Genomic DNA, 26,772 nt, shown 5'->3' with positions numbered 1-26,772 from the left:
GCATGTAATATACATTGGGCCTAAATCTTGACCAGTTAAGTCTCAAAAACGAAGAGATAAGTAGGTAAAATGTGGTGGTTGTTGAACTTGAATCAGGAGTTTCCAGTTTTTCAGACTCTCAGCACAGTCAGAGGCAAAGTCATTAAAATGCCATTGCTAGCTTTTGAGAAATGTTTTCTGAAACAAAAACACAAGTAGATTTTGTAGACTTGAGGGAAACACAAAGTACTTAAGATTAAAAACTATTTTAATACAAACTAAAAACGCCGAGAAATCTGTAATAGTGGAAATGGTCAGAGTAGTGAAGCCGTTTTAAAGTGAATTGTTCCAAACCCAAATTCGGTCCATGCTCTAAGCGTCGAGTCAAATCCGTTCATATGCCGCCACCTAGTGGTAAAAAAGGTGGTGGTTGTTTTATTAACTTTTTTTTTTTTTTTATAAAATCTGATGGAAACGAGTATTACATGCTTACATGTAGTAAAAATAGATCTGCAACAAAAATGGAATGTTTTTCAATATTTCATTAACGAGAAAAGGTCTCGGTAAAACAGCTTATATTGAAAACTGTTGTCATTGTCAGTTAACATTATAGGTTAAACTATTCAGGTTAAGTAAAAAATAAAAGTTAAATAAATAAAGGCATTTAGTCTAAAGCTTCAAGTCAAGCAGTTATAAAGCAGTCGCGTCAGTGTTAGGCTTGCGGGAATATTTTCAACACAAATAATGCCAGTAGAGGGCGCCATAAGGATGGTTAATAAATACAGCTTACATTAGATCACTGCTGGTCCTTTTCGTTCTCTGACTTAAATTAGTGGATGCATTTAGTAAATCAAACCTGTACGGTGTTTCATTTAGGTATTTTTCACACTTTTAGAAATGTACATAGTAAAAATGCTAGATATTTCAGTTTCCTTCTAATTGTTTAAACTTTTAGTTCACGTGCCATTAGGATGTTTCTTTTTTTTTCATGTAGTAATGGGACACGAAATGGTTTCTAGCTGGTTTACAGTGGCCACTGGTAAATCTAAGCTGGTCATCTGTTACCTTGTACTTTCAGACTGTTGGTTGGCTTAGGTCCAAGTATGAAAAAATCTGGTCTAGTATGAAATTTGGTTTCTGAAGGGCTACACAGGATTTTTCCAGTGGCCTGCATGCTCGGAATACATTTGTGCGCTCTTTACGCACGGGTTCGCTTTGGTCTTCCTTTACGTCTCCTTTAAGAAGTCCAAACGCCCTCTCCTCCTCCTCCTCCCTCTCCACACTCCTCACATCTCATAGAGGTGTTATTGCATTAGGAATAACCAGCCAAGCGATCAAAGACCTGAATGGAGTTTGCGTTTTCACCCGTTGGCTACAAATATTCGATTGGAAATAGAAAAACAGAGCAGACATCCGAAGCGCCCTTTGGTTATTTCGGAGCGTCGAGAACTGGATTTCTAACTTACTGATAGATAGCCAGCTTTGCGTTTGTTGCGAAAGCTGACCAGGAGCATTTGGGTGGATTACGATGTTATTGTTCATCAGGGGCACTTGAGCTGGGTGTTTGGGAGAGTTGTGAATGCGGTGTGGGACTCGCCGACCTCGCTGCACTGAGATCCGGACGCGTTGAGAAAAGGGAGTCGGTGACACGGAGTCCTCATGGCGCAACGGGTGCGTAAAAACCTCCGCAACAAAAACACTCAAACGTGGCCGTCAAGACTAATTCTACTAGGAAGCTGATAAAATGGACATAATTACAGTCAGATGTCCTATAATTCCTTGAATGAATAATGTGTGTTTATACACCTAAGTTGTTTTGGAATACACACAGCAATAAAACCACCAAAAAAGGAACTCCCATATTTTTCCATTTGTTGTAGCACGCCGTTTTTAATTTCCGTCTAAAAATCATTTTAATTTGTATCAAATTCAAATTTGTATTTTTTTTATTTTTTGCAATTATCTCGACTAATTCCATATATAGGCTAGTTGACAGCCAAAAGCGTAATTTGATGCTTACAGCCTGTTTATAACTCATATTTCTCTAGTTGGATACCTATCCGAGACCGATTTAATGCTACATAACGTCGATATTAATTTGAGTAATTATTTGTATACGCCGTTAAAACATTGCTACATTTCACTGTTATTTTAAGCTATATTTTGCATTATAAATTCATTTTTAAATTGCAGTTAGCTACAAGAAAACTGCGTTGAAATAAAAAGCAAATAGCCTGTTTTAGCCAGATGTCGGTTTCTAATGATACGGTAATTTTAAAGATAGCATTAATTTAAATTTGACATAAGATGTGGATTGAAACTTCCCGTGTTTAAAAAAAAAAAAGTGTTTAAAATGTTTTAATGGCAACGCATTATATATAAATAGTTTCCGTTGTACGTTCTGGCACATTTAGAAGTCACAAAGAGCCTAAAAATGAAAACTGATCCGTCGTTAATTAATTTGTTTTGAGTTCGAAACTACTGACATGTGATTCGTTAATTCGTTTTTGATGCTCAATTTATTACCTTTTAAACAAATCGAGCTTTGTTCCCTTCTCATACTCCCTTGGCTGTTGTTATATCAACATTTGCTAGATGTGTGTACAACAAAGTCCCGGTCTGATTTTTAACTTCCACGTTTTGAATGTGCTCAGTACGAGGATCTGCTCCATTACGGAATGGATGCGGTCGGGATCCCGTCTCCGATGTACGGGGATCCTCACGCGGCCAGAGCGATGCAGGCGGTGCATGTGAGTCACGGCCCGCCGCTTCACCACTTCCCCGCGGCTCCCGGCGTCCCGTCGCTCGTTAACGACGCACTTAAACGGGATAAAGACGCCATTTACGGGTATGTGGGATTAGTAGACTATGAGTTTTATTATGAAGATGAGTTAGGCTGTAGGGTAGAATTTCTAGTCGCTTGTTATATTGTGTTATTAATTTACGATGTTCTGTTAAGACTACTTTATACTGAAATACTGGAAATAATGGAAATGTTTTTATGTAGACAGTGTGATTTTTAAAAATAAAATAGACTACATTTAGCACAAATTAACTTTTATTTCCCTCATTTGCATCAGGTTTTAAAGATAAGTGACCCTGGAGCACAAAACCAGCCTTAAATCGCTCGGTTATATTTGTAGCAATAGCCAAAAATACATTGTATGGGTCAAAATGATCGATTTTTCTTTTATGCAAAAAATTATTGAAGTTAAGATCGTGTTCCATGAAGATATTTTGAAAATTTCCTGCCGTAAATATATCAAAACTGAATTTTTGATTAGTAATATGCATTGCTAAGAATTTAAAGACAACTTTAAAGGTGATTTTCTCAATATTTGTATTATTTATTTATTTTTGCACCCTCAGATTCCAGATTTTCAAATAGTTGTATCTCAGCTACATATTGTCCTATCCTAACAAACCATACATCAATGGAAAGCTTATTTATTCAGCATTCAGATTATATATAAATCTCAATGTCAAAAAATGGACCCTTATGACTGGTTTTGTGGTCCAGGGTCACATATAGCAATGCCAGAATGAACTTTGTTTGCCTGTTGTTGTCACAACAACCATACATTTTTGCATGAACCTGAAAATAAAATAACTTACATTTTCACATAAAAATATATGTAATTTCATATTTCATTTTAATTGTAAAAGAAAAAGAAAAAAAGACAGGGCCTCGAGTATGAAAGTGCTGTGCTTGAGAACTAACAAAGCATTATTTTCGCCACAAATAGGCTGTAAACGCCACTGAATGTGATTTGTTTTGCAGGCATCCTCTCTTTCCTCTGCTTGCACTAGTTTTTGAAAAATGTGAATTGGCGACTTGTACGCCGAGAGAGAGCGGAGTGACCGGCGACGTCTGCTCGTCCGAGTCCTTTGACGAAGATATTACAGTATTTTCAAAACAGGTCAGCCCACGTTTACCTCTCTATCAGCGCTTTATTATATTAGCAAAAAGCTGTACTAATATCAGCAACCAACAACGCAGCCCAATTTAATTTTGTGTGAAAATTGTGCCTCGATATTAGCCTACGGACTAACGATACGATCGCTATTTTTTAATTTCAGATAAGGGCGGAAAAACCTTTCTTCTCGTCGAATCCAGACTTGGATAATTTGGTAGGTCGCCCTGTGGTTTGAGATTTTAAAAAAATGCTTTATTTAAATGCTAATAATTTTACTTGACAAAATTCAGTTCCATTTTTATTGCTGGATAAAATGAAGCGATAATCACAAAGCATTTTTGTGACTTGATATGTCGTTTCGTTTTAGATGATTCAAGCCATACAAGTGTTACGATTTCATCTCCTCGAATTAGAGAAGGTTGGGCTTTCACTTACTATTATTATTATTATTATTATGAGCGACGCAGCCTACATCATGTTAATATCATATAGGCCGATCACTGATGATAAATGTCTGCCCTTGTCGTAGGTGCATGAGCTGTGTGACAATTTCTGTCACCGCTACATCAGCTGTCTGAAGGGGAAGATGCCCACTGATCTGATGGTGGATGATAAAGACGGGGGATCCAGATCTGACGGCGAAGAATTTACACGCACTCCAGGCGGGACAGACCAGGCAAGTCTTCTGCTCAAATCTTTCTGCTTTTGTTTGCTTTTGAATGCTGTACATTCATGCTTTGTACAGAGCCAGGAAGCCACTAGAGCTTTTTCATGAAAAAGTGAATTACTTGTTATATTAAAAGTTTAATAGATGCTAACATATAACATAAATATGAAATTAAATGGAAAAAAAAATACGCAAAAGTAACGCAAAAGTAATGTAACGCATTACTTTCCATAAAAAGTAACTAAGTAACGTAATTAGTTACTTTTTTAGGGAGTAACGCAATATTGTAATGCATTACTTTTAAAAGTAACTTTCCCCAACACTGTATATAATATGATCAAGATTTATGGGTCTCTAGTGAGAAAAGTTTTTTTTTTTCCCCAGCAAATGGAAAGTTGTTATGAAACCTATTTTAAATGTTTTTGTAATTTGTCTATATTTATTTGCATATATATGGAATATTTGTGCATTAAAAACATTTTTTTTTACCTGTATAATAAATAAATAAACATAAAAAAACATAAAGGCACCTAAAATATACGCTTTTCATAATACATTAATATATTTTGAAGTTATAATTTCAAATACAGCCGCTCAAATACAGTAGCGAAGCAAACTTGAAACACTATCCGGACAGTTTGTTTGTGTGGGGAGGCCTGAAACTCCTGTTTCATGTGATACAATACGGCCACAGACTATCCGTCTTCCTTGTCTATATTAAATAACAGCAGATAATCAATCTTCTGTCATTTTATAATGAATCATTTTTGCTCTTTTGAGGTTAAATGAAACTTAACTCTTCACATTATACAGTGTCCATGTTATGCATAATTAAATCCCACAAAATTATTTCAGATCATATGATAATTCACATTATACGTTCCCCAATTGAATATAATGACACAGTAACATGATCACAAGTGTGATGAAACCTTTTAGCGAGTAAAAAGACATTCTCAATCTTATGTAGCAGGTTACTCAAAACTCCCAGATTTCTAATTATATTTGGTTCCTGGCGGAGACAAGTAAACAAAGTGTTTTAGATAACAGTCTTCCTAACTGTTGGTGTCAAACTGCAGCAGCACCTGAACTGGTCGCTAAAGACAAAGGATTTGAAGTGGCTAAAAATAAATAAATATATGTTGTTATTTCAGAATATATATATATATATATATATATATATATATATATAGCAAACTTGGGAAGTGTTAATTATTTATTGTAAATAATCCATCAGAGTTCATTAACATTGTCAAGTGTGCTGTGTGTGTCTTCAATACCTAATGCAAATCACTGAAGCATGTTTTTCGGTTTACTGCATTGTTTGCACATATGTTTGTTGTTCTCTGTGAGTTTGGTGTCATGTGATGATAACTCAAAGTGCGTTTCTCTTAATGATGTGGTTTTAAGAGACACCATCATTGCATTTGAAACATTAGGGATTATGTTTGTCTGGTTGAAAATCTTGAGTTATTATAAGCATGTCACAAGATCGTCTGCTCATTGCGCAGAGATGCTAAACATCTCCTTATTTATACAAAGTATTATTCCGAGAAGACCAAACTATGTTGCTATTCTGTGCACAATTGGCACTGGATAACAAAAAGTAAGCCACTTACTTTAGTTTGACTCAATTCTGAAGCATTTGCTTTCCTAAACAACTCATCACTGAATAAAACATTTAATTTGGAATGTAGATATAAGTTACTTTAACATTTTTTAAATAAATAAATGAAATACATATATATAATTGACTGGGGCAAGTTGTCACATGGGAAACTAATTGAAGGTTAGTTCAGTTACACACAAAACGTCCCATAACAATGCTTTTGAATGTTGGTTTTAAGCACCTAGTTCAAAACCCTCTTAAATTAGTGTTAGTTTTGTAAAATATCCAAAAATATCCAAGCTAAAATATCATACTAATGTCATCATGTTTCTGTAATTGCATTTGGGTGACAGGGACGATTTTTCATAAATGTAAAATATATGCAATTTTTATATATATAATATATATTTTATATATTATAATTTATCATGTTTCTGTAATTGCATTTGGGTGACAGGGTCAATTTTTCAGAAATGTACAATATATACAATTTTAATAAATTAATATATATATAATTTATATGTATAATTTTTAGATTTTTATTTTTACATTTGCAGCTTTTATGAGAGATTACTTGGAATATTTGTGCTTCTAAAAATGCCAAAAAAAAAAATTTTCTTTTTTTTTTTTTTTTTTGCAAAAAGAACATTACAATAAAACAGCAAAGTTTTATTTTTTTTTTGTACATTATATATATATGTATGTATGTAATGAAAACTTTGAACTACTTTTAACAAATAACGTCACTATAAGAAATACTAATTGGAGTAAAAATTGTGACAACTAGCCCCAGTCTCTTCTAATATTAATCCATCTTGCTCTTATCGCTCGTGTGCGAATGGTTGCTGACCCCTGGTTAAGACATTTCTCTCTAGGTTTAGTGTCAGTTAAATGCAACACACTGATCAGATTGCATCTTTACAACATAATAAAAATATTTAGCTGTCACTGACATGCAGCGTTCATAGTTGGTCTGTACATGCAGTGTGCAGTGATACACACACTGGCCAGATGCACAGGTGTTTCACATCATAGCTGTTATTATATTATATATTTTAGCACAGTTCGAACGCTCAATTGACCAATCAGCGTCCGGGGCCGTATCAATCCGCTTCATTCGCTCGGTTAAAGCCGATAAGATGGGTTTTCAAAATATCCCGTGCATGTATGTGAGTGCGTTTGTTTGTCTTATAATTTCTGCGCAGATGTTTGTGCGTGCATGCGCACGTGTGTTTATATACAGCAGTCTGTAGCACTCTTCAACTGTTTGCTCTTGCAGCATGTGTTCTGTATTACTCCTTACAGCACGCCTCTGGTATGCGCTGCTATACTGTACTTAACCAATCGTATATTACGCCGAACGCAGCTTATTACTCTGTCTACCTGTCTGTCTCTCTCTAGGCGTTCTGGAGGGAAGACGACGAATCTGTTCATTCTTCTGAAGCTCCTGCGGCCTGCGGCAGACGGCCCGGCTCACACAATGGAGACAACAGCAGCGAGCACGGTAACACACTCACACGCTATGCTACAGATACACACGCGAGCGTTTGCGAAGGCCTCGCTCTGTGCCAAGTGAAACAGATCTGCTGCAGGTTTGTCATCTCTAGCATACATTTACACTTTAGCACCGCCTCGGGGGTCTCTGACTGCACACGCACACACAAACACGCAAGTACACACACCGGTAGACTGCTCCTAAATAACTGCGTGTGTGTGTGTGGATGTGTGCTGGACAGGAAATGGTGCATGATGGATATAAAGACTTTTCTCCTCTGCTCTGAGCACCAACCATGGCCAATAAAAACCAGAGTACATACTTCCCCGAGCACCACATCTGTGTGTGTGTGTGTGTTTTGTTCGCTGTGCCTCAGAACAGCAGCTGTGAGTCTGGCTCGGACGGAGTATCTCACTACCTGAGAAAGAGAAACAACAGACAGACAAACACACGGTTAAATGATCACAATGAAGCACAGAGTCTGTCCTAGAGCATTGTTTATACTGTAAACATTTGCTTGATGTCTGTTTTAAGTTTTTGACAAATTTAAAGGAGCTGTGTCACCCCTTTTTACTTTCTATGTCAGTTTTGTTTTCAAAAGCATGACATTTTGTGCCCTCTTTCTGATGCATAAACACAAAGGGCTGTTTTTTCCCCCTCAATATGCTTTTAAGACTACTAATGTTCAAGACTTAATATTTCAAACATTTGCTTGACTTTTTTTTTTATTCTTTTAAGCTTTTAGGTAAAATTTAAAGGAGCCATGTCAAACCCTTTAACTTTTTTATGTCAATTTTGTTTCCAAAAACAACCAAAATTTATTTGATGCATAAAACTAAAGAGCTAGTATGCTTTTAAGACTATTAATGGCTAAGACTTTTTTATAATGTAAACATTTGTTATACTTTTTTTTTGTTTGCTTTTAGACTGAATTTAAAGGGCCCATGACATACATTCCCTCTTTCTGATGCATAAACACAAAGGGCTGTTTTTTCCCCCTCAATATGCTTTTAAGACTACTAATGTTCAAGACTTAATATTTCAAACATTTGCTTGACTTTTTTTTTTATTCTTTTAAGCTTTTAGGTAAAATTTAAAGGAGCCATGTCAAACCCTTTAACTTTTTTATGTCAATTTTGTTTCCAAAAACAACCTAAATTTATTTGATGCATAAAACTAAAGAGCTAGTATGCTTTTAAGACTATTAATGGCTAAGACTTTTTTATAATGTAAACATTTGTTATACTTTTTTTTTGTTTGCTTTTAGACTGAATTTAAAGGGCCCATGACATACATTTTAACTTTTTTTTGTCAATTTCGTTTTCAAAAAGAGCTACAATTTCATTTTCATGACATTTTGTTCCCTCTTTCTGATGCTTAAGTATAAATTTTTTTTTGATGATATGCTTTCAAAGATTATTAATGGTTAAGATTTTTATTACTGTAAACACTGTAATATGTCTTTTTTTTTTTAAGATTGAATTTGAAGAGGGCATGTTATACTTTTTTTTTTACTTTGTCAGTTTTTTTTAGTTTGTTTTCAAAAATAGTTTTATTTTCATGACATTTTGTACCCTCCTTCTAATGCATAAAATTAAAGCACTGTTTTTTTTTTGCCAGTAGGGTTTTTATCTAAATGCCTTCTTTGCATGTAAAATGAGATAATTGTCAAAAATATTATCAAACATCACTGAATCGTCCTACATACATTAATTTATACCAACAAAACTACCTTTAACCATGCAGAAATGGCTCTTTAAGGTAACAGCTGCATGTTAATACTTTTTACAGTGCAGTTTTTTTTCTGTCTGACATCAGAAAGTTTTATTCACTTAGAGTTGTGTTACATGCTGCATGAAAGGTAATTTTCAAAAATCCATAATAGGGGCACTTTAAAAGCATTACATATAAATGAAAACGAATGCAGCCAATGCAAATACAAAGAATATTATCTCACATCTGTTAACGCTGTGTAATTGCTTTCTTTTCCCCAGGTGACTTTCTGGATCAGAGTGTTGCGTCTCCAAGCACAGGAGAGGAGGAAGACCCTGATAAAGAGAGGAAGAACAACAAGAAAAGAGGCATTTTTCCCAAAGTGGCAACCAACATCATGAGGGCATGGCTGTTCCAGCACCTCACGGTAAAACACCTCTCTGCTTTCCCAATGATTATGCAAATCAAGCTCTTATAATCTTAATTTACATTGCGTATTACTTTCTCATAGGGTAAAAACCAAACCAGAATGTGCTGAACTAAAGCCAATCGTCATTAAACTGTATGCAATATAAATGTAAATGACAGAATTTACGGTTTTCAGAAATATTAATGTTAAGATTAATGAAAGTGCGGGTGAATGTGCGTTACTAGTTATCATGTAACCTAAAGTTTTTTTTATTTGTAAGATTAATCTGGAGGTCATCAATACCCACATATAAACCTATAAAACAGCTTACAGATGCATAGAACAAGATAAGAAGCTCATGCGGCGTGTCTGTACCTGCACGGCTACATTATTTCAAGCTCAGTGACGCTCCCACATTGCCTAGAGGCTAGTTAGTGAACACACACACACACACACACACACACAGATGCACTAATGACCGGTGTAATGATATATTGGGATGAAACACAGCAGGGTTTCCTTACTGTTGTCATGTGTATGATAACGGTTTCCATGGTAAAGTGGGCGGGCACGACTCGGAGCCCCTCCCCCTCCCTCAAGCTTTGAATATGTAATCAGTGATATTGCTTTCAGAGAATTGAGCAGACGTTTCTGCAGCCTTATTTTCCTTCTCTCTCATTCGGAAACTTGTTGAATCTCCTTCCAAACAAATAGGCGCTCACACTGCCTCATAAACACTAGCTCAAATGTGTCCCACATAAAGGCTGTGATTTAGATTGGGTAATTAGTGGGTAGTTTGTTGCCTTCTTGAGAGCAGATGTGAAGCAGCAGAACACAAGGCTGCCTGAGCAACCAACATTAAGGAAGGAAGGATTGTAGAAGTTTTTTGCTTTCAGATTGCTTTTATTCTTTTGTATTTTTATTATCGTTTGGAGGACAGGAATGAGCTAAACATGTGCTAACCACACTGCATACGTTTTAATCAAAATATACATTTTAAATGCTTTTAAATATATATATATTTATATTTATAAAATAGATTAAAAAAATATTCAAAAATGATCAAAATATATATTGGTAGAAAATATATTTACATAAATAAACATATTTTAGCTAATATATTTTTGGCCATTTTTGTATATTTTGAAATATATTTAAAATATATATTTGGAAATATATAGTTTTTGCCATCAAAAGCCAAATATATATATATATAAGATGCAATAAATAGTTCAAAAGTGACAGTAAAGACATTTCTGAAGTATATGTGACACTGAAGACTGGAGTAATGATGCTGAAAATGTCGCTTTGCATCACAGGAATAAATTACATTTTAACATATATTCATGTAGAAAATAGTTATTTTAAATTGTAATACTATTTCACAAATTACTGTTTTTTTCTCCCCTGTTTTACTGACTTCTTTCATTTTAAAAAATCCCAAACTGATCCCAAACTTTTGAACGGCAAAGAAAATTAGATACTTTCTTTTTGCTAAATTGGCAGAATCATAAATATCCTTCAAAGAGGAGTCAATCCCATATGCACAAGCTGGAAAAAAATCTATCCAAGACGGTGAATAAAATGCAAGAAGTGTTGATATATTTATAATTATTTCAATATGGAGTGTTAAAATAGTGAGACCATTTTACTTTGCATGTTTTGTATCAAATGGTTATTTGGGCTATTGTGTGATTTAGCAACAGTGCCAAACCCTTGCTAAAATCAGTTTATATGAGAAGCAAGTACAGGCCTAAACCAATACATGATCAACTTATGAATTAACACGACAATAATCACATAACATTATTGTACAGATAATTTGTAGCAGCGCACAAACACCTAAACATACTTCACAGTGATTTGGAGGTGAACAATGAAACAGACTGTGAGCTGTAGACGCGAGGGCTTTCCTTCAGGCGCCGAATAGGTGGTTAGCATGCAGATAGATGACATTACAACATTCCCTGAGATCATTAGGGGGTCAAAGGTCATGGGTGTAAAAGAACGCGCCCCCAACCTTTATTCCCGTACAGTTGCCTGATCCATTCAGCTCCAGCAGACACACAAACACCATGCAGCGCCATCGCAGACGTTACTGCATCCTGCTGTTTGAAGTTCAGAAACACGAGAAGCACATGCAAAACCTAATTCATATGTTTTCCACCCTGCTTCTTCCCAGGCTCTGATAATTTTCAATCTCCATATTCGTGTTTGTCAGTGGTAAATGTGATTTCGCAGACCTCCGCTTGCTGATTACCCTTTAATTCTACTGCAGCGCAGACCAAAGGAATGGTTCACCCTCTCATTATTTTCTGCGTTCTTACTGTTGCTCAAGACCCATATGCTGTCATTTCTTCATAATGTATGAGTCATTTCGACTTTTACTGCGTTTGTTTTTTTTAGTTTTGGACAGTTCTTTGCTGCGTGAGAGAGAGTTGCATTAAGTTTTGTGTCCCAAAAATATGCAGGTTTGGATCTGTATCTTGAAATTCTTGAAATGTGGCAAATTCTGCTGATTTGCCACAATATTTGATTTGGCCAAATATTGCCTAATTTGGTGATGCTGTATATATGTGCGTTTCAAAAGATCCTCTTACACTCCATCATGATCCTCATACACTCTTACACACACAACATCCATGGAACCTTTCAAATGCAGAAAAGGTTCTTTATAGTCGAAAAAGGTTATTTCGATTTTTATAATGTTCTTCAAAATGGTTCTTTTAAGAACTGTTCACTGAAAGTTTCTTTGGGGAACCAAACATGGTTCTTCTATGGCATCACTGCAAAATCACCCGTTATTTTTAAGAGTGTATGCTCATCAAGGCTGCATTTATTTGATCAAAAATACAGAAATTTTGTGAAATATTATTACAGTTTCTAATATTGGTTTCCTATTTGAATGTGCATTAAAATCTAATTTATTTCTGTGATGCAGTGCTGAATTTTCAGCATCATTACTCCAGTCTTCAGTGTCACATGATCCTTCAGAAATCATTCTAGTATTCTGATTTATAATCAGTGTTGAAACTGTTGTGCTGCTTCATATTTTTTTGGAACCTGTGATACATTTTTCTTTGATTCTTTGATGAATAAAAAATGATTCAAATTCAAATGCTAAGAACTTTTCTATTCAAAATCGAAATCTTTTCTAACAATATGTCTTTACTACCACTTTTTTTTATCCATTTAACACATCCTTGCTGAATAAAAGTATTAATTTATTTAAAAAAATAAAGAAAAATTTACTGACCCCAAACGTTTGAATAGTAGTGTACATTGTAACACACAATTTCTATTTTGAATAAACACTGTTCTTTTTAACGTTTTATTTTTCAAAGAACTCTGAAAAAAGTATCACAGGTCCCCAAAAATATGAAGCAGCACAACTCTTTCCAACATTGATTATAAATCAGCATATTAGAATGATTTCTGAAGGATCATGTGACACTGAAGACTGGAGTAATGATACTAAAAATTCAACTTTACCATCACAGAAATAAATGACATTTTACAATATATTAAAATAGAAAACTGTTATTTTAAATTGCAATAATATTTCACAAAATTAAATTTTTTCTGTATTTTTGATCAAATAGATAGTCTTGATGAGCATAAGAAACTTCTTTTAAAAACATAAAAAATTTAACTTATCCCAAACTTTTGAGTGTGTGTGTGTGTGTTTTAAATCTTGTATATAAAATGTATAAAAATGTATATAAAAATATCAACACATTTTTTTTGTCACTAACCGTTTTTCCCCTCACAAAATCTAAATGAAGATTTATAAATTCTTTCCAGGAATGATGTCTTTATGGCAGTTTTTCTGACGATGAAGTGATAATACAGGACTTCTTCAACCTTACAAATGGTTGTCGAAAGCAAAAATGCTACAAATTCCACATATTTTGTGAGAAAGTGTGACATGCAAGAGCAAAATTAGGCACTATTTTTAGAATCAGCAGCCCAAAATGAGTAAGAAACAAGCATTGGATTTCATTCAGTAAATATGAGGCAGGGCTGTGAAAGGACATAATTTTCATTCTGTGGGTGAACATTTTTCTTTTACGTCTCAGTTAATGCCACTACATAAGACTTATTTAACACCCACCTGTAACAGTGGCTTTTGTTTAGGGCTGTATTTATACTTTCTAGGCTGTCCATGCTACTGTTTAAGCTGGTTTCTCCACAGACATAGTTTTCCTTTGAAGCGCTGGAGCATTTGGTTGTAATGAGGGCGCCGCAATTAGCGTCAGTCCCAAAAAATGAGGAGTGGAGGGCCGCGGTGGGGGCGGGGGCGCGACGGACCTCATTTAGCCCAACTGCACAGGCATGTTGTGTGAGGATGGATCTGCTGGGGTTCCTCCCCCCCGGGGTCTCTCCAGGGTCGAACTCGCTGTTATCAAAACACCATCCATTATGGCTCTGACAGCTCCTCCTGGGGACCAGGCTCTGCTAGACCTACGGGGAATTTCCGTCCTTGCCCGTGAAAAGAAAGGGATGCGGAAAAGAAAAATGCTGGGGAGAATGAAAGAAAGGAGAGGTGATTCATCACGGCCAGACTTTTGGTAAACGCAGAGGGGAGGGAGGGAAGACGAGACGCAGAGATGAAACGGAGAGCCTCGCTTTGGGATGCGCTGCAAAGTTAATGAAAATCACAGTCGGCCTGCTGGGTCTTTGCAGGAACATCTTTTTAAAATGAAAATCTGTTTTATGCAGTGTCGGAGAAGCTACTTTAAAACTAGCTTGCCAAGTAACAAGCTACTCGTAATTTAGATACTATAAAGCTACCCATTTGAAAAAGTTGTTTGCTACACTGCAAGTTAAGTAAAAGTAGCTATTTAATATCTATAAAGCTGTATTTATATACCAAATAAATAAAATAAAATAAATTAGGATAATAATCAAGAATATAGCAACATATATATACACTACCAAGTTTTTGAACAGTAAGATTTTTTTGTTTTTTTAAAGAAGTCTCTTCTGCTGCATTTATTTGATCCAAAGTACAGCAAAAAAGTAAAATTTTGAAATATTTGTATTATTGAAAATAACTGTTTCATTTCTTTATTGTAGTACTTCATATATAAAATTATATATTAATAAAATATTAAATACAAATACAGTATAATAATAATAGAGTTATATTTAAATAAAATATATTTATATTTTATATTTAGCATTTCTTCATTGTAATACTTCATGTGTGTATACACACACACACATTGTTTAAATATTGGTATATTACTTTACATATTTATATACTTCTCATATAATATTACCATTAACTCTTTATGCCCCAAAATGTGCAAAAGTATTAACACATTTGGGAAGAAAAAATAATAAATGAATGCAACTATAAAATATTAAATAAAGATAAAATAAAACAATTATACATCAATTATATTAAAGTTTAATGTCTTTATTTATATGTCTTTATATATGTGTGTATGTATATAATATATGCCCAAAAATGTGCAAATGTATTATATTACCTATGACTGATTTTTGCATTTTATTATTTGCATCTACTATTGTTTTGTCTGCTGCTGTCTGTGATTTTTTTTGGGGGGGTTGTGACCCAACAGTTGAATGCTGGTATAGTAGAGTTTAGGTAGAGGTCTAGACGCAGTGTTTGAGTACAATACAGAGACCATCACACACACACACACACACACACACACAGCTGCAGCGGGTGAGGCTGGGTGTTTTAGTCTTTTTAAGTACCGTTCACCCTGAATTACCGATCATTAGAGCCCTAACAGTTTTACTGCCTCTGTAAACAGGATAATGACCCCACACACACCTTTAACTCTTCATTGAGTTTCACAGGACACACACACACCTCCAGCCAGCATGGCTCAGTCACTCGTAAAGTTACCCACCATTTGCTACCAGAGCTCTCAGCGTGCAACAGGTGTTAAGAGAGAGTAATTCATGGGTGAGGTGTTTATAGTCGCTGCTGTAAAACTCCTGCTCCAGGATCAGTTTAATACACACACCTCTTTATTTATAGATCTCCTTGAGCTTCAGACAGCTGACCCGGGATCAGTTGTTGTCTAATGACAGGTTGAGACCTCCTCTGTCAATTACATTTTGACATTTTAATTTTTATTAAAATACATTTTAAAATGTAATTAATCTTTAAAAGTCTAATTATCTTTAATGTCTTTAAGATGAAAAAAAAATCTTAATTATGTAAATCTTAATTTTTTATATAATATAGAACAAATTATTAAAATCCTTTTTATGTATTAAATTACATTTTAATATGAGATTTCAAGTTTTATTAAATAAATATTAAGTTTTAAAATGTAATTCATCTGAAGAAATATCTTAATTATTTAAATCTTAATTGTTTCTAATTTAGCTGTAAAACTCCTGCTTCAGGATCAGTTTAATACGCACGCCTCTTTATTTTAGATCTTGTTGAGCTTTAGATGGCTGACCTGGGCTCAGTTGTTGTCTAATTACAGGTTGAGACCTCCTCTGTCACTGTGTGCGTATCCTCTGGGTTTAGAGAAAGGCTTTGGTGGTTGCTAGAGCCGTCACCCTTGGTTACAGGATAGCAAGTTGTAATGACTTTGTGGCTTGGCGTCTAAATCCCAGCTGGCAGCTCTCCGATTAGCGCATGGGCTTTCCTTTAGAGTTTAGGGCTTTATTTGCCAAGATACACAAGGAATTTGTTTGGCTGCACATGCAAACACAGTACAGACGCTAAACACAGTTCAACAGAGGAACAATGGCAGCTGAAACCTGATTCTTCAAGTCCTGTTGATTTTTGTGTTGTTTCTATTGTTTCATGTTCACTGTTTTTTTTTTAATAATTATGATTTTTAATATATATATATGGGTGTGTGTGTATATTATAAGTTTTATTAAAATACATTTTAAAATGTAATCTTAATTACTTATATTTTATATATTAAATATTAAAATAATTTATACATAAATATGATATATTAATTTACAATTTAATATAACATTTTAATGTTAAAATACATAATACATTTGAAAAATCTTGATATTCCAATTCCAATTGAGTTTTTTTTACATTTTCAAACATACATCTATTATATCTTATGAACATTTTTTGTGGCCATACCTTTGACTCTCTGATAAATTTACATGAATTTATAATCTAAGCATAAAATGCTTTAAAGTCAACATGAAATCAAAACTGACCTTATTTTGACTTTAATGTTTTGTGATTGTTAATGTTTGTGCCCCGCAGCACCCGTACCCCTCTGAGGAACAGAAGAGGCAGCTGTCCCAGGACACTGGACTGACCGTCCTGCAGGTCAACAACTGGTAAGTGCTCATCAGATCAAACTAACACAACATCAACTCAAAGCTAAACACAAAAAAAATCCAGAAAACAGTTATGAGCAAGTGATCTAATGTGATGTCTGTTGTTATTTCTAATGAGAAACAAAAAGGATTTTACAGCATGATGTCATAGTAGAACCTTTTTAAGTTCATCAAAGAACTTTTATTCACTCGTTCTTTAAAAAAAAACTGATACAGTCTGGCGTTTTAAAGTACATACAAGCCAATACAATGCAAATGTATAGATAGATAGATAGATAGATAGATAGATAGATAGATAGACAGACAGATATATTCTTTAAAGAAACTCAACAGGTTTGTTTTTATAGTCTGAGTGTTTGGTTTCCAAATGTCTCTTGAATTTCTATGGCTTCATGCTCTCGGCAGCCAGTCATTCACCACACAAAAACACATTGCGGTCGCCACTTACAATGGTTATGCTTGCAGCAACTGAACCCTTACTTCATGTAGTCTGGATCATATTTTTGGAGCTTGCATAGTTTTGTCCATGTTTTTTAGGCATGAAATGCACACAGGACTGCAACGCAAGATAGATTTTCATAAATTATAATAACGTGCCATTTCGGTTTGTTTCTCGCCAAACCCACAGTATACCTTCAGAATGCTCGGAATATAAGCCACGTGATGCATATGATTATTTTACGACAGATATGCAAAAACCTAAAGTCACCATTCTCTGCCATTAAATTGGCAAGTGCCAGCAGGACATGTTTGTGTTAATTAAATAATAAGCCTTTAGAACAACATTAAGGTGAGTAGCCTAATCACTCTAGTTCACACAGTTCCAATAAAATGGGTTAAATAAACTCAATAAGCAGACGTGACGACAGTCAAGCGCAGACCAGTATTGAAGTGCACAGGAAATAAACAGCAGTCATATTTAAAGCAGTTTAAATATGCAGTTTAAATTAATATCGAGTACTGATTGATGTTCACTTGGATTTTTTCCCCATCGAGGGGAAATATCTTAAAGGGATAGTTCACCCCAAAATGAAAATGCTGTCATTAATTACTCACCCTCATGTAATTCAAAACCTGTAAGACCTTCGTTCATCTTCGGAACACAAATTAAGATATTTTTTATTAAATCAGAGCTCTCTGACCCTCCATAGACAGCAACGCAACTGTAATGTTCCCAGGTCCAGAAACGTAGTAAGGACATCGGTAAAATAGTCCATGTGACATCAGTGGCTCAACTTCATAATTTATTGAACAATTCTACTCCCCCGAGTTACGTCTTCTGCCATTTTGGAGCGTAATCAGCGTTGTTTATGTTAGGAGGGGAAAGTATGCGTATGCGTTGTGATGCTCTCCAAAATGGCGGAAGACAGTAACTCGGGGGAGAAGAATTGTTGAATAAAGACGTCATTTTTGTTTTCTTGTTTTGTTGTTATTTATAGTCGTATGGTAAAATGTAAATTTTTATTTGTGTAATGTTACGTTCAAAATAACTACAAAATGTCATGCCTTTGAAAAATAAAGAGAACAACAGAACGAAAAATGAAAATTTAAGATGAATTCTTGAAAAACGAAAAAGAAAAAAGGAGCCGTTTTCTCATTTTCCTACTTTCAATATTAAATCAAAAAACGAATGATACACGGATTCAAGAGCCCTTCATAATCAAAATGACAACTAATTAGCGTTTTAATCACCAGAGTGGAAAAAGCCCAACACAAACAAGAGCGCAGAAAGTGCGGTGTGTATGTCCGTGTATGAGGAAACAGGTGAGGGAACGAGAGGGGCGAAAACGAGCTGCTGTCAAATTAAACTGAAATTATCACTGGGAACAGCTGGACTGGTTTATTTAAACGTGGAGACACACACACACACAATGTCCTCTGAATGAACTCACAATACAGTGGGACTAAGAGAACACTTCATGTCTATGGTTTCCAGACAGGAACATTTGTTGTTGAGTTTTAGCTTCAATAGGCTACAAATATCATATGGTGAAATAATATAAACTGTGAGGCCTAGGAATGTACAGTGGGGTCTGAATGTCTGAGGCTACAATGATTTATTGTTTATTCAAACCTGGAAATTATCAGAAAGCTTTGAGATTTTCACAAATGTTAAAACAAAGAAAAGCAGTGATATAAAACAAAGATATATTTAAATTTAAATTTAACACATATTTATTTGTGACAGTATGCATGAACATTAAGCATTAACTGGAATTCATGTTGATTTTAAAGTGCCCCTATTATGCCATTTTCCTAATATTGTTTTTGTTGTCTCCTACAATAGGATTACATGCATGCAAGGTCAAAAAAACGCTGAGTCGATTCTTTATTTTGGGAGACAATAACTTTATTTATCATGCACTTTCAGCTTTACAACTTTGCAGATCATTTACATTCACATTTAGCTACATTACACACTGCATGAAAGGCAATATTGGAAATGGCATAATAGGGGCACTTTAAATCAACTTTTCACTTAAATTATGTGGATAATATAATTTGCAAATAAATATTTAGTATTAAAAAGCTAAATATAATATTTTCACTAGTTGTTACTTTTCATCCCCATTTTATATAGTAAATTATAAACATTTAACACCCATATAGACTCTATCTAGCTGTGTGTATATATATAAATTGTAACCATTTTAACTGAAATTGCTAGTAAATTTTATAATTACACACACACACATACATATAAACATTTTATGTATAATTTATTTTATTTAAGAAAAATACTGTAGCATTTTATTAATATATAACTTTTAAAATATATGTAAATATATAAATATAAAAAAAAGTGAGATTTATCTATATATCTATATATATAATTTTATATATAAAAGAAAAAAAAAATATATATATGTCTAATTATCATATTATTATAATTTAATGTTATTAATTTATAATTAATTAATTAATATTATTATTTATAATATTTAAGAATTTATTCATTATAATTGTATATATTTCTCTCAAATATGTTAATACTGTTGCATATTTTTGGGTATATGTAATCATGTATAAGTGTATATATGGCACAGCAGGTTTGTTCTGTGTTGGATTGTGAAGGAAAGGTACTATGTGTTTCTTTGCTCCCTTGTGCACCAGAAAGGGCCCCCAAATATTTGACTTGCTGCATAGTGTTGTTATGTGTTTGGCGTGCGTGTTGGGCCGTGTACGAGTGTGTGTGTGTGTTTGGAGTGAACAGGCAGCGGCATGAAGCTCGTAAACTTGGTCTCGTGGTGAGAAGAGGGGTTCAGTGAGGGGTCAGCTTTTAACCCCCTTAAAGAGTGGGACGGGCCCATCCCCGCTGGGGATACGACTCCTATCTCTGATTGGTCACCTACCAGGCGGAGCTGAGCGAGATGCTCACCCTCTACAACCTCACAGAAGTGTTTATAGTACCTGCTCTGAATGCTCTTCCTGTTTATCTCTGCTTTCAATGCAGCAAGTGCTTCTCAAGCTGTGGTGTGCAACATAATATGTACAATTTATTATAAAATCTTATAACATATGCATTTTTAATTGGCATTTTAAATTTTCCATGTGATCTCTATAAACTTTTAATATAGTTTTTTGTGTGTAAGACTAATGCATAACATACAGTACATTGTAATGTGAATAGTAGGATGCTATGGGAAAAACATGATGCATTTTATAATGCTTTAATGCTCACCAAGGCATTTATTTGATTAAAAATGTAGTAAAAACAGTAATATTGTGAAATCTTTCTGCTCCTTGATTCTCTTCAATAATTTCAATAATTCAATAATTTTTTTATGTGAATATATAGTAAAATGTAATTTACTCCTGTGATGCTAAGCTGAATTTTCAGCATCATTACTCCAGTCTTCAGTGTCACATGATCCTTCAGAAATCATTCTAATATACTGATTTACTGCTCAAGAAACATTTCTGATTATTGTCGATTTTGAAAACAGTCGTGCTGCTTAATATTTTTGTGGAAACCGTGATACTTTTTTCAGGATTCGTTGATGAATAGAAACTTAAAAAAAAAACATTTATTTAAAACATAAATCTTTCGTAACATTATAAATGTCTTCCTTTTCACTTTTGATCAATTTAATGCATCCTTGCTGAATAAAAGTATTAATTTCTTTCAAAAAAAGCTTATTGACGGACGTTTATATATGCAAAGCTCAAATTTTAGATTTTTCTTGTTTTCCAGTATACATTTCTATCACATCCTTAAGACAAGATAAATTTACGTGAGAAGCAAAACTTCATAAAAGGTGTTTTTTCCCCAAAGAGTTTATAAGAATTGTTAGATTTATTATTAAAACAAGAAAAAAAAAGTTTGCCAGCGTGGTAATAAAAATAACAATATATTCTCTGAAACTGAGACTTTATTTCTTTTGCAGTAAATTCCTATTTTTTGCAGTAAGGGAATACTGTGAATGTTTACGTCTGGTCAAAGTTGGCCTGATGTAAAGTCAGGCTTCTCCTCACCCATAACTCTAATGTCATATGCTGTTTAACATTTCAGATGGTGACACCTCTCACAGAGTGTGTAATTCACTTCCTGTGAATTAAAAGTAGAACTTCCCCTCCTTTGTGAAGGTTAAATGCGAGCGAAGCACCTGGGGAGACGCAGAGCGGTCATTAATCATGTGTGGACTTGTGCCCTGGCACCCGGCGGTCAGAGGTCACGGGGAATTTTTTAGGCTGAGAAAGAGCAGAGCTGCTCCGCTGCCCGGGGTGTGAGGTCACTGAGTCAGGGGGTCAGAGGTCAAGCGTAGGATGGGAATAAATGCGGAAAGCATTGAAGTTCTGTGGAACGTGTTTTATTTATGTTCTGTGTTCAAATAAACGAGTGTTCTAAAAATTTGCCGCCAGTAGCATGTTGTGGGTGGTTGCTATGGCGTTGCTAGGTGTTCCTTACTGGCTTTCATCTCTGTTATTCTGGTCTCTACATATGGCTTGTCTATTGGATTTTTCGTCCATTTTATTATCCACCAGGCAAAATCATAAATCTGATGATTTCAGACTTAATAAGCTGCATGATTTGAGGAATCATTCATGTCTGGAGCACAAGCGGTGCTGGATGAGTTGCACGCCAAAGTTTAATACTCTGGGTTTGTTCAAATCCATAATCATAAGTATGAGCAATAATTGTAATGATGTATGCCTTTGACAGAAGCCAGCAGCGTTAATAAAACATAAATGTGCTTTTATGGCCTTTTTTTAATGTTTTCACCCCTGTTCTTTCCTTTGCTTCATCAGGTTTATCAACGCCAGGAGAAGAATCGTCCAACCGATGATCGACCAGTCCAACCGCGCAGGCAAGTGCCTTGTAAACTGACTCAGATCTTATTTGTTTCAATTCTCTGAGCAAAACCGTTCATCCAGGACATGCTCTCGTGTTCCGTCTGCACCATATTTTAATTATTGGTCTATGCAAATATTTGTGAGATAAATGGATTTGGCTGTTGCATTGCATTTTTATTTTTATTTTTTTCAGCGCTTTATGCCATGAGCATCAAGTTTTTAAGACCATGGCTTAAAAACTTTTTAATTTAAAGGTTTTAATGTGCAGGAATTTTAAAACAATCTCCAAACATGCTGAAAATTCAGCTTTACCTCACAGGAATAAATTACAGTTTAAAATATATTCAAATAGAAAACAGTTATTTAAAATTGCAATAATTTTACACAATTGTACTGTTATTACAGTATTTTTAAAACCTGCTTGATTTCATGCTAAATATACTACAAATACATTTACATATTTATGTACTAAATAAAAATACCCTGCAATTGTACTTTTACTATACTAACCTGGTATACTTAAAGTCTGCTAAATTGGAACAACTGATTTTGTAGTTAATGCACTTTAATTGTGTGGAAGTATTGCTGAAGTCCAACTAAAGAGATACTGAAGTATATTTGATTGTGCTAAAGTGCAACTATTGCAAGTACACTTCAGCTACACTTTAAATATCTTGCATTAAAAGACAGATCATACAATCTTAGTAATAGTGACATTAAAACACATTTTAGACTTAATATTAAGAAATGTGCATTGTGCACAAGTAGTACGGCAAATAAAGTTAAATTATAATTTTTATATCAGCAAGTCTTGAGCGATATCTCAGTAATAGATTTGAAATATACTTAGTATGAAATAAATGTAATTTAAATATATTACTTTTTTACTAGGGTATACGGTATAAATACATAAATAAAAAAACACGTTTTAAAGTTTTAAATTCAAAAATGGACCAATCGAATATCTCCAAACATGCTTTCTGTTCAGTTGTGTTGTGCTATTTTTAAACTCAAGACCGTGTGCTGTATTAACTGCCCCTAAAATGTTTTTCAGGATGAATTAGTTTAACTCAGCCTTATCCATCACACACACTCCTCAGGATGAAGTGTGAGTTGTGTTGGTGTGGTGAGGATAAAGGCTTGCTGTTTGCAATGGGCCTCAAAGACATTTGCCAAAACGGATGCTTACAAAATGATCTTTTCTGACCCATTTTTGTAGTTTGGTTTCAGTAAATGGTCTGGTTGAGCTGGAAAGGGAGTCTTGTTAGCATCGTCTCTTGTGTAATATACTGTATGTGTGTAATGCGTGTGTGTGTGTGTGTGTGTGTGTGTGCAGTAGGTCACGGTGGCCCATACACTCCTGATGGTCAGCCAATGGGAGGTTTTGTAATGGACGGACAGTCGCACATGGGCATCAGACCACCAGGTACATCAAGCCTCTGTCTGAGGGACAAAATGTACATCCAGCCTGTAACTGAAGCCAGCACGGCTTAATTTATAAAATTAAGCCAGCAAAGTACTGCTTGGTTTATAAAAATGAAAAGGATGATTCAGCCCGAAATCTAAATAAATATATATTAAATTATATTTTGCTTGAAGAAAATGAAGCCATCGGTGTGTCGTTGTGGACTTTGAAGTTGTGTTTATGACAATTAAGCACATTTTCCCTCTCAGTTCTGATTAATGTAACACACACACAAAATATTTTTGAAAGAAAATAATACTTGTATTCAGCAAGGATGCATTAAATTGATCAAAAGTGGCAGTACAGACATTTATAATGTTACAAAAGCAAATAAATGCTGTACTTTTTAACATTCTATTTATAAAAGAATCTTTCATAACAAGTTTCACTGTTATTAAAAATATGAAGCAGCACAACTGTTTTCAACATTGAAAACAGATAATAACATATAATAGAAATGTTTCTTAAGCAGTAAATCAGCATATTAGAATGATTTCTGAAGGATCATGTGACACTGAAGACTGGAGTAATGATGCTGAAAACTCAGCTTTGCATCACAGGAATAAATTACATTTTACTATATATTCAAATAGAAAGAAGTTATTTTAAATTGTAATAATATTTTACAATATTTGTGCCTTTACTCTATTTTTATGCCTTGGTGAGCAGAAGAGACTTCTTTCAAACACATTAAAAACTATTAGTGACCCCAAAATATTTGAACAGTATACAATAAATGGTTTACGTACAGTATATATATATATATATATATATATATATATATATATAAATTTATATGTTAACAAATTAGATGTATGCAAAATTTTTACTTTACACAATATCTACTCAAAATTCTCCAAAAGTCAAGGCTGTGGGTAGATGTTTTTGTGAAAGCTCTGAGAATGCGTTTCATGAAAGTGTCTCTCTCTCTGTCTGTGTCTGTCTCTCAGCGGCTCTGGGTGGTCTTGGGGGAGTGAATATGGGGCTGGAGAGTCAGTGGCACTACATGTAAACAAACCCCTGGCATCCTGCTGAACACAGCAGAGCAGAGGTACCATACTGCACCAGTGAGAGCAGCTCTTACTGCTGTAACAGTCACACTTCTCTCACGTTTGCACGATTCTTCACCATTCCTCTCTCGTCTTCTATGTCATCATTTGTAGGAGCAATTCTCATTTATAACAATCCCCACGCAAATATACTGCGGTATGAACTGTACACTGTCAAAAAAAATATTTTAGTATTATAGTGTTTTACAAGAAAATACTTTCTTAGTGTTTCGAGTCTTTCGACTTAATTGAAATTCCATGTTTATTCAATGTGTTTCTTTTTCTTTGTTTATATGTGACCCTGGAGCACAAAACCAGTCTTAAGTCGCTGGGGTATATTTGTAGCCAACAATATATTGTATGGGTCAAAATGATTGATTTTTCTTTTATGCCAAAAATCATTATCATAATATGTTCCATAAAGATATTTTGTAAATTTCCTACTGTAAATATATCAAAACTTAATTTTTGATTAGAAATAAAGACTTAATTTGGACAACTTTAAAGGTGATTTTCTCAATATTTTGATTTTTTCGCACCCTCAGATTCCAGATTTTCAAATAGTTGTATCTCGGCCAAATATTGTCCTATCCTAACAAACCCTACATCAATGGAAAGCTTATTTATTCAGTAAAAAACTGACCCTTATGACTGGTTTTGTGGTCCAGGGTCACATTTGTGAAATCTACTCCCAATCCCATAATTCCATTGTCACTTGGTATAAACCGCCCAGCCCGATTAATTAGTCACTCAATTACTCAGTGGAGACAGTTTATGACATCGGAATCAGTTAATGTCTCAACCCACAGGAAAAGATAAAGATGAAAGCGGCTGTTTTGATAGAAATGTCAGCTGAGTTGATTTGTGACGGCGCCGGCGCCAGTACTGTTCCCTCATAAATGATTTCAACTCTTTTTCATTACAGAGTCAGGCTTTTTGGCGAGAGGATCGATCCTTTGCTCACGTACCCGGATTGGATTTTGACTTGCACCACCATGAACGGCCTTTATTCGACGGTACAAAAACCCCTACAGCTTCACTCTCGAAACCAGGCGGCACAGACGCATTCAAGATGGCCGCCGGGACTCACGTTCCCTGTGATGGGCAGATCAAGCGTATCAAGACAGAGAGAAAACAATACAGGATAAAGCAATGCCTCAACACCTGGATGGAGATTCCTTCATGTGACCTTTCACCTGGAACCAGGTGAATCTTCAAGTGGCCTGGGAGGTCAAAACAGAGTCTCGTCTTTCAACTCAAGTGCCACCTCAAATGAAGAGTCATTATTCTGCAGACAAAAGCCCGGGAGTATTTTCGCAGCGACAGACACCGACGTCACGCTACCACACGTCTGTTACAGGAGTTCATGATCTAATCTGTGCAGAGCAATTCAATACAAAGCCCGTAAATGTATATAATGCTGCTGGATGTGTCAAACGTGACACAGAAGAGGTTCATAAACGCTGGTGTTGCCTGACGAATGCAACTAAAGGTTTCTCACACATCATTATTTACTGCAGTAGAAATGCGCTCAGATGCATTGGGACGGTCAATGGTTTTGAAAGGTACTAGTGCTTGTTCTGGATTTGACTGACGTGAGCTGAGCTGTATATTCACACTATGTGTGTGTGTGTGTGTGTGTGTGTGTGTGTGTTTGTTTGGTTTTCAGTGAGTATGGGTTTATTCACATAAAAATTCATACCTCAACACGTGTTATATCATTTTTGTTGCACGTCTGCTTTGATTCGTTGGCTGTGTGTGGAATGGACTACTAGTGTACTGCTTTCTATAGTGCACTACTGTTCAAAAGTTTGGGGTCAGTAAGGTTTTTTTTTTTTTAAAGGGGTCATATGATGCGAT

At 34.8% G+C, this 26,772-nt stretch overlaps 1 protein-coding gene across 2 annotated transcripts; it reads left to right on the top strand.

Annotated features, from left to right (window-relative positions):
* Positions 1-1,308: 1,308 nt before the first annotated feature.
* Positions 1,309-26,581, top strand: LOC107676324 (homeobox protein Meis1-like). Of its 2 annotated transcripts, XM_016470854.1 has the most exons (13): positions 1,309-1,650; positions 2,634-2,827; positions 3,761-3,899; positions 4,060-4,110; positions 4,264-4,314; positions 4,426-4,572; positions 7,574-7,676; positions 9,662-9,807; positions 17,027-17,103; positions 22,354-22,412; positions 23,735-23,824; positions 24,814-24,914; positions 25,838-25,906. In XM_016470854.1, the coding sequence occupies exons 1-12, from the start codon at positions 1,639-1,641 to the stop codon at positions 24,873-24,875; spliced, it is 1,131 nt and encodes a 376-aa protein (XP_016326340.1). In that variant the 5' UTR covers positions 1,309-1,638; the 3' UTR covers positions 24,876-24,914; positions 25,838-25,906. The 2 variants fall into 2 exon arrangements, with proteins under 2 accessions (XP_016326340.1, XP_016326348.1); XM_016470862.1 differs by lacking the exon at positions 24,814-24,914 and having other exon boundaries at positions 25,838-26,581.
* Positions 26,582-26,772: the final 191 nt, after the last annotated feature.

This window comes from Sinocyclocheilus anshuiensis, unplaced genomic scaffold, assembly GCF_001515605.1.
Source record: "Sinocyclocheilus anshuiensis isolate Anshui unplaced genomic scaffold, SAMN03320099.WGS_v1.1 scaffold469, whole genome shotgun sequence".
Taxonomy (NCBI): domain Eukaryota; kingdom Metazoa; phylum Chordata; class Actinopteri; order Cypriniformes; family Cyprinidae; genus Sinocyclocheilus; species Sinocyclocheilus anshuiensis.
The sequence above is the reverse complement of the archived record's forward strand: the minus strand, read 5'-3'. Positions and strand labels throughout refer to the sequence as shown.

Coding starts and splice junctions, on each gene's coding strand:
- LOC107676324 (XM_016470854.1), top strand. Junction 9,808..17,026: donor GGCTGTTCCAGCACCTCACG/GTAAAACACCTC, acceptor TGTGCCCCGCAG/CACCCGTACCCCTCTGAGGA. Junction 17,104..22,353: donor GTCCTGCAGGTCAACAACTG/GTAAGTGCTCAT, acceptor TTGCTTCATCAG/GTTTATCAACGCCAGGAGAA.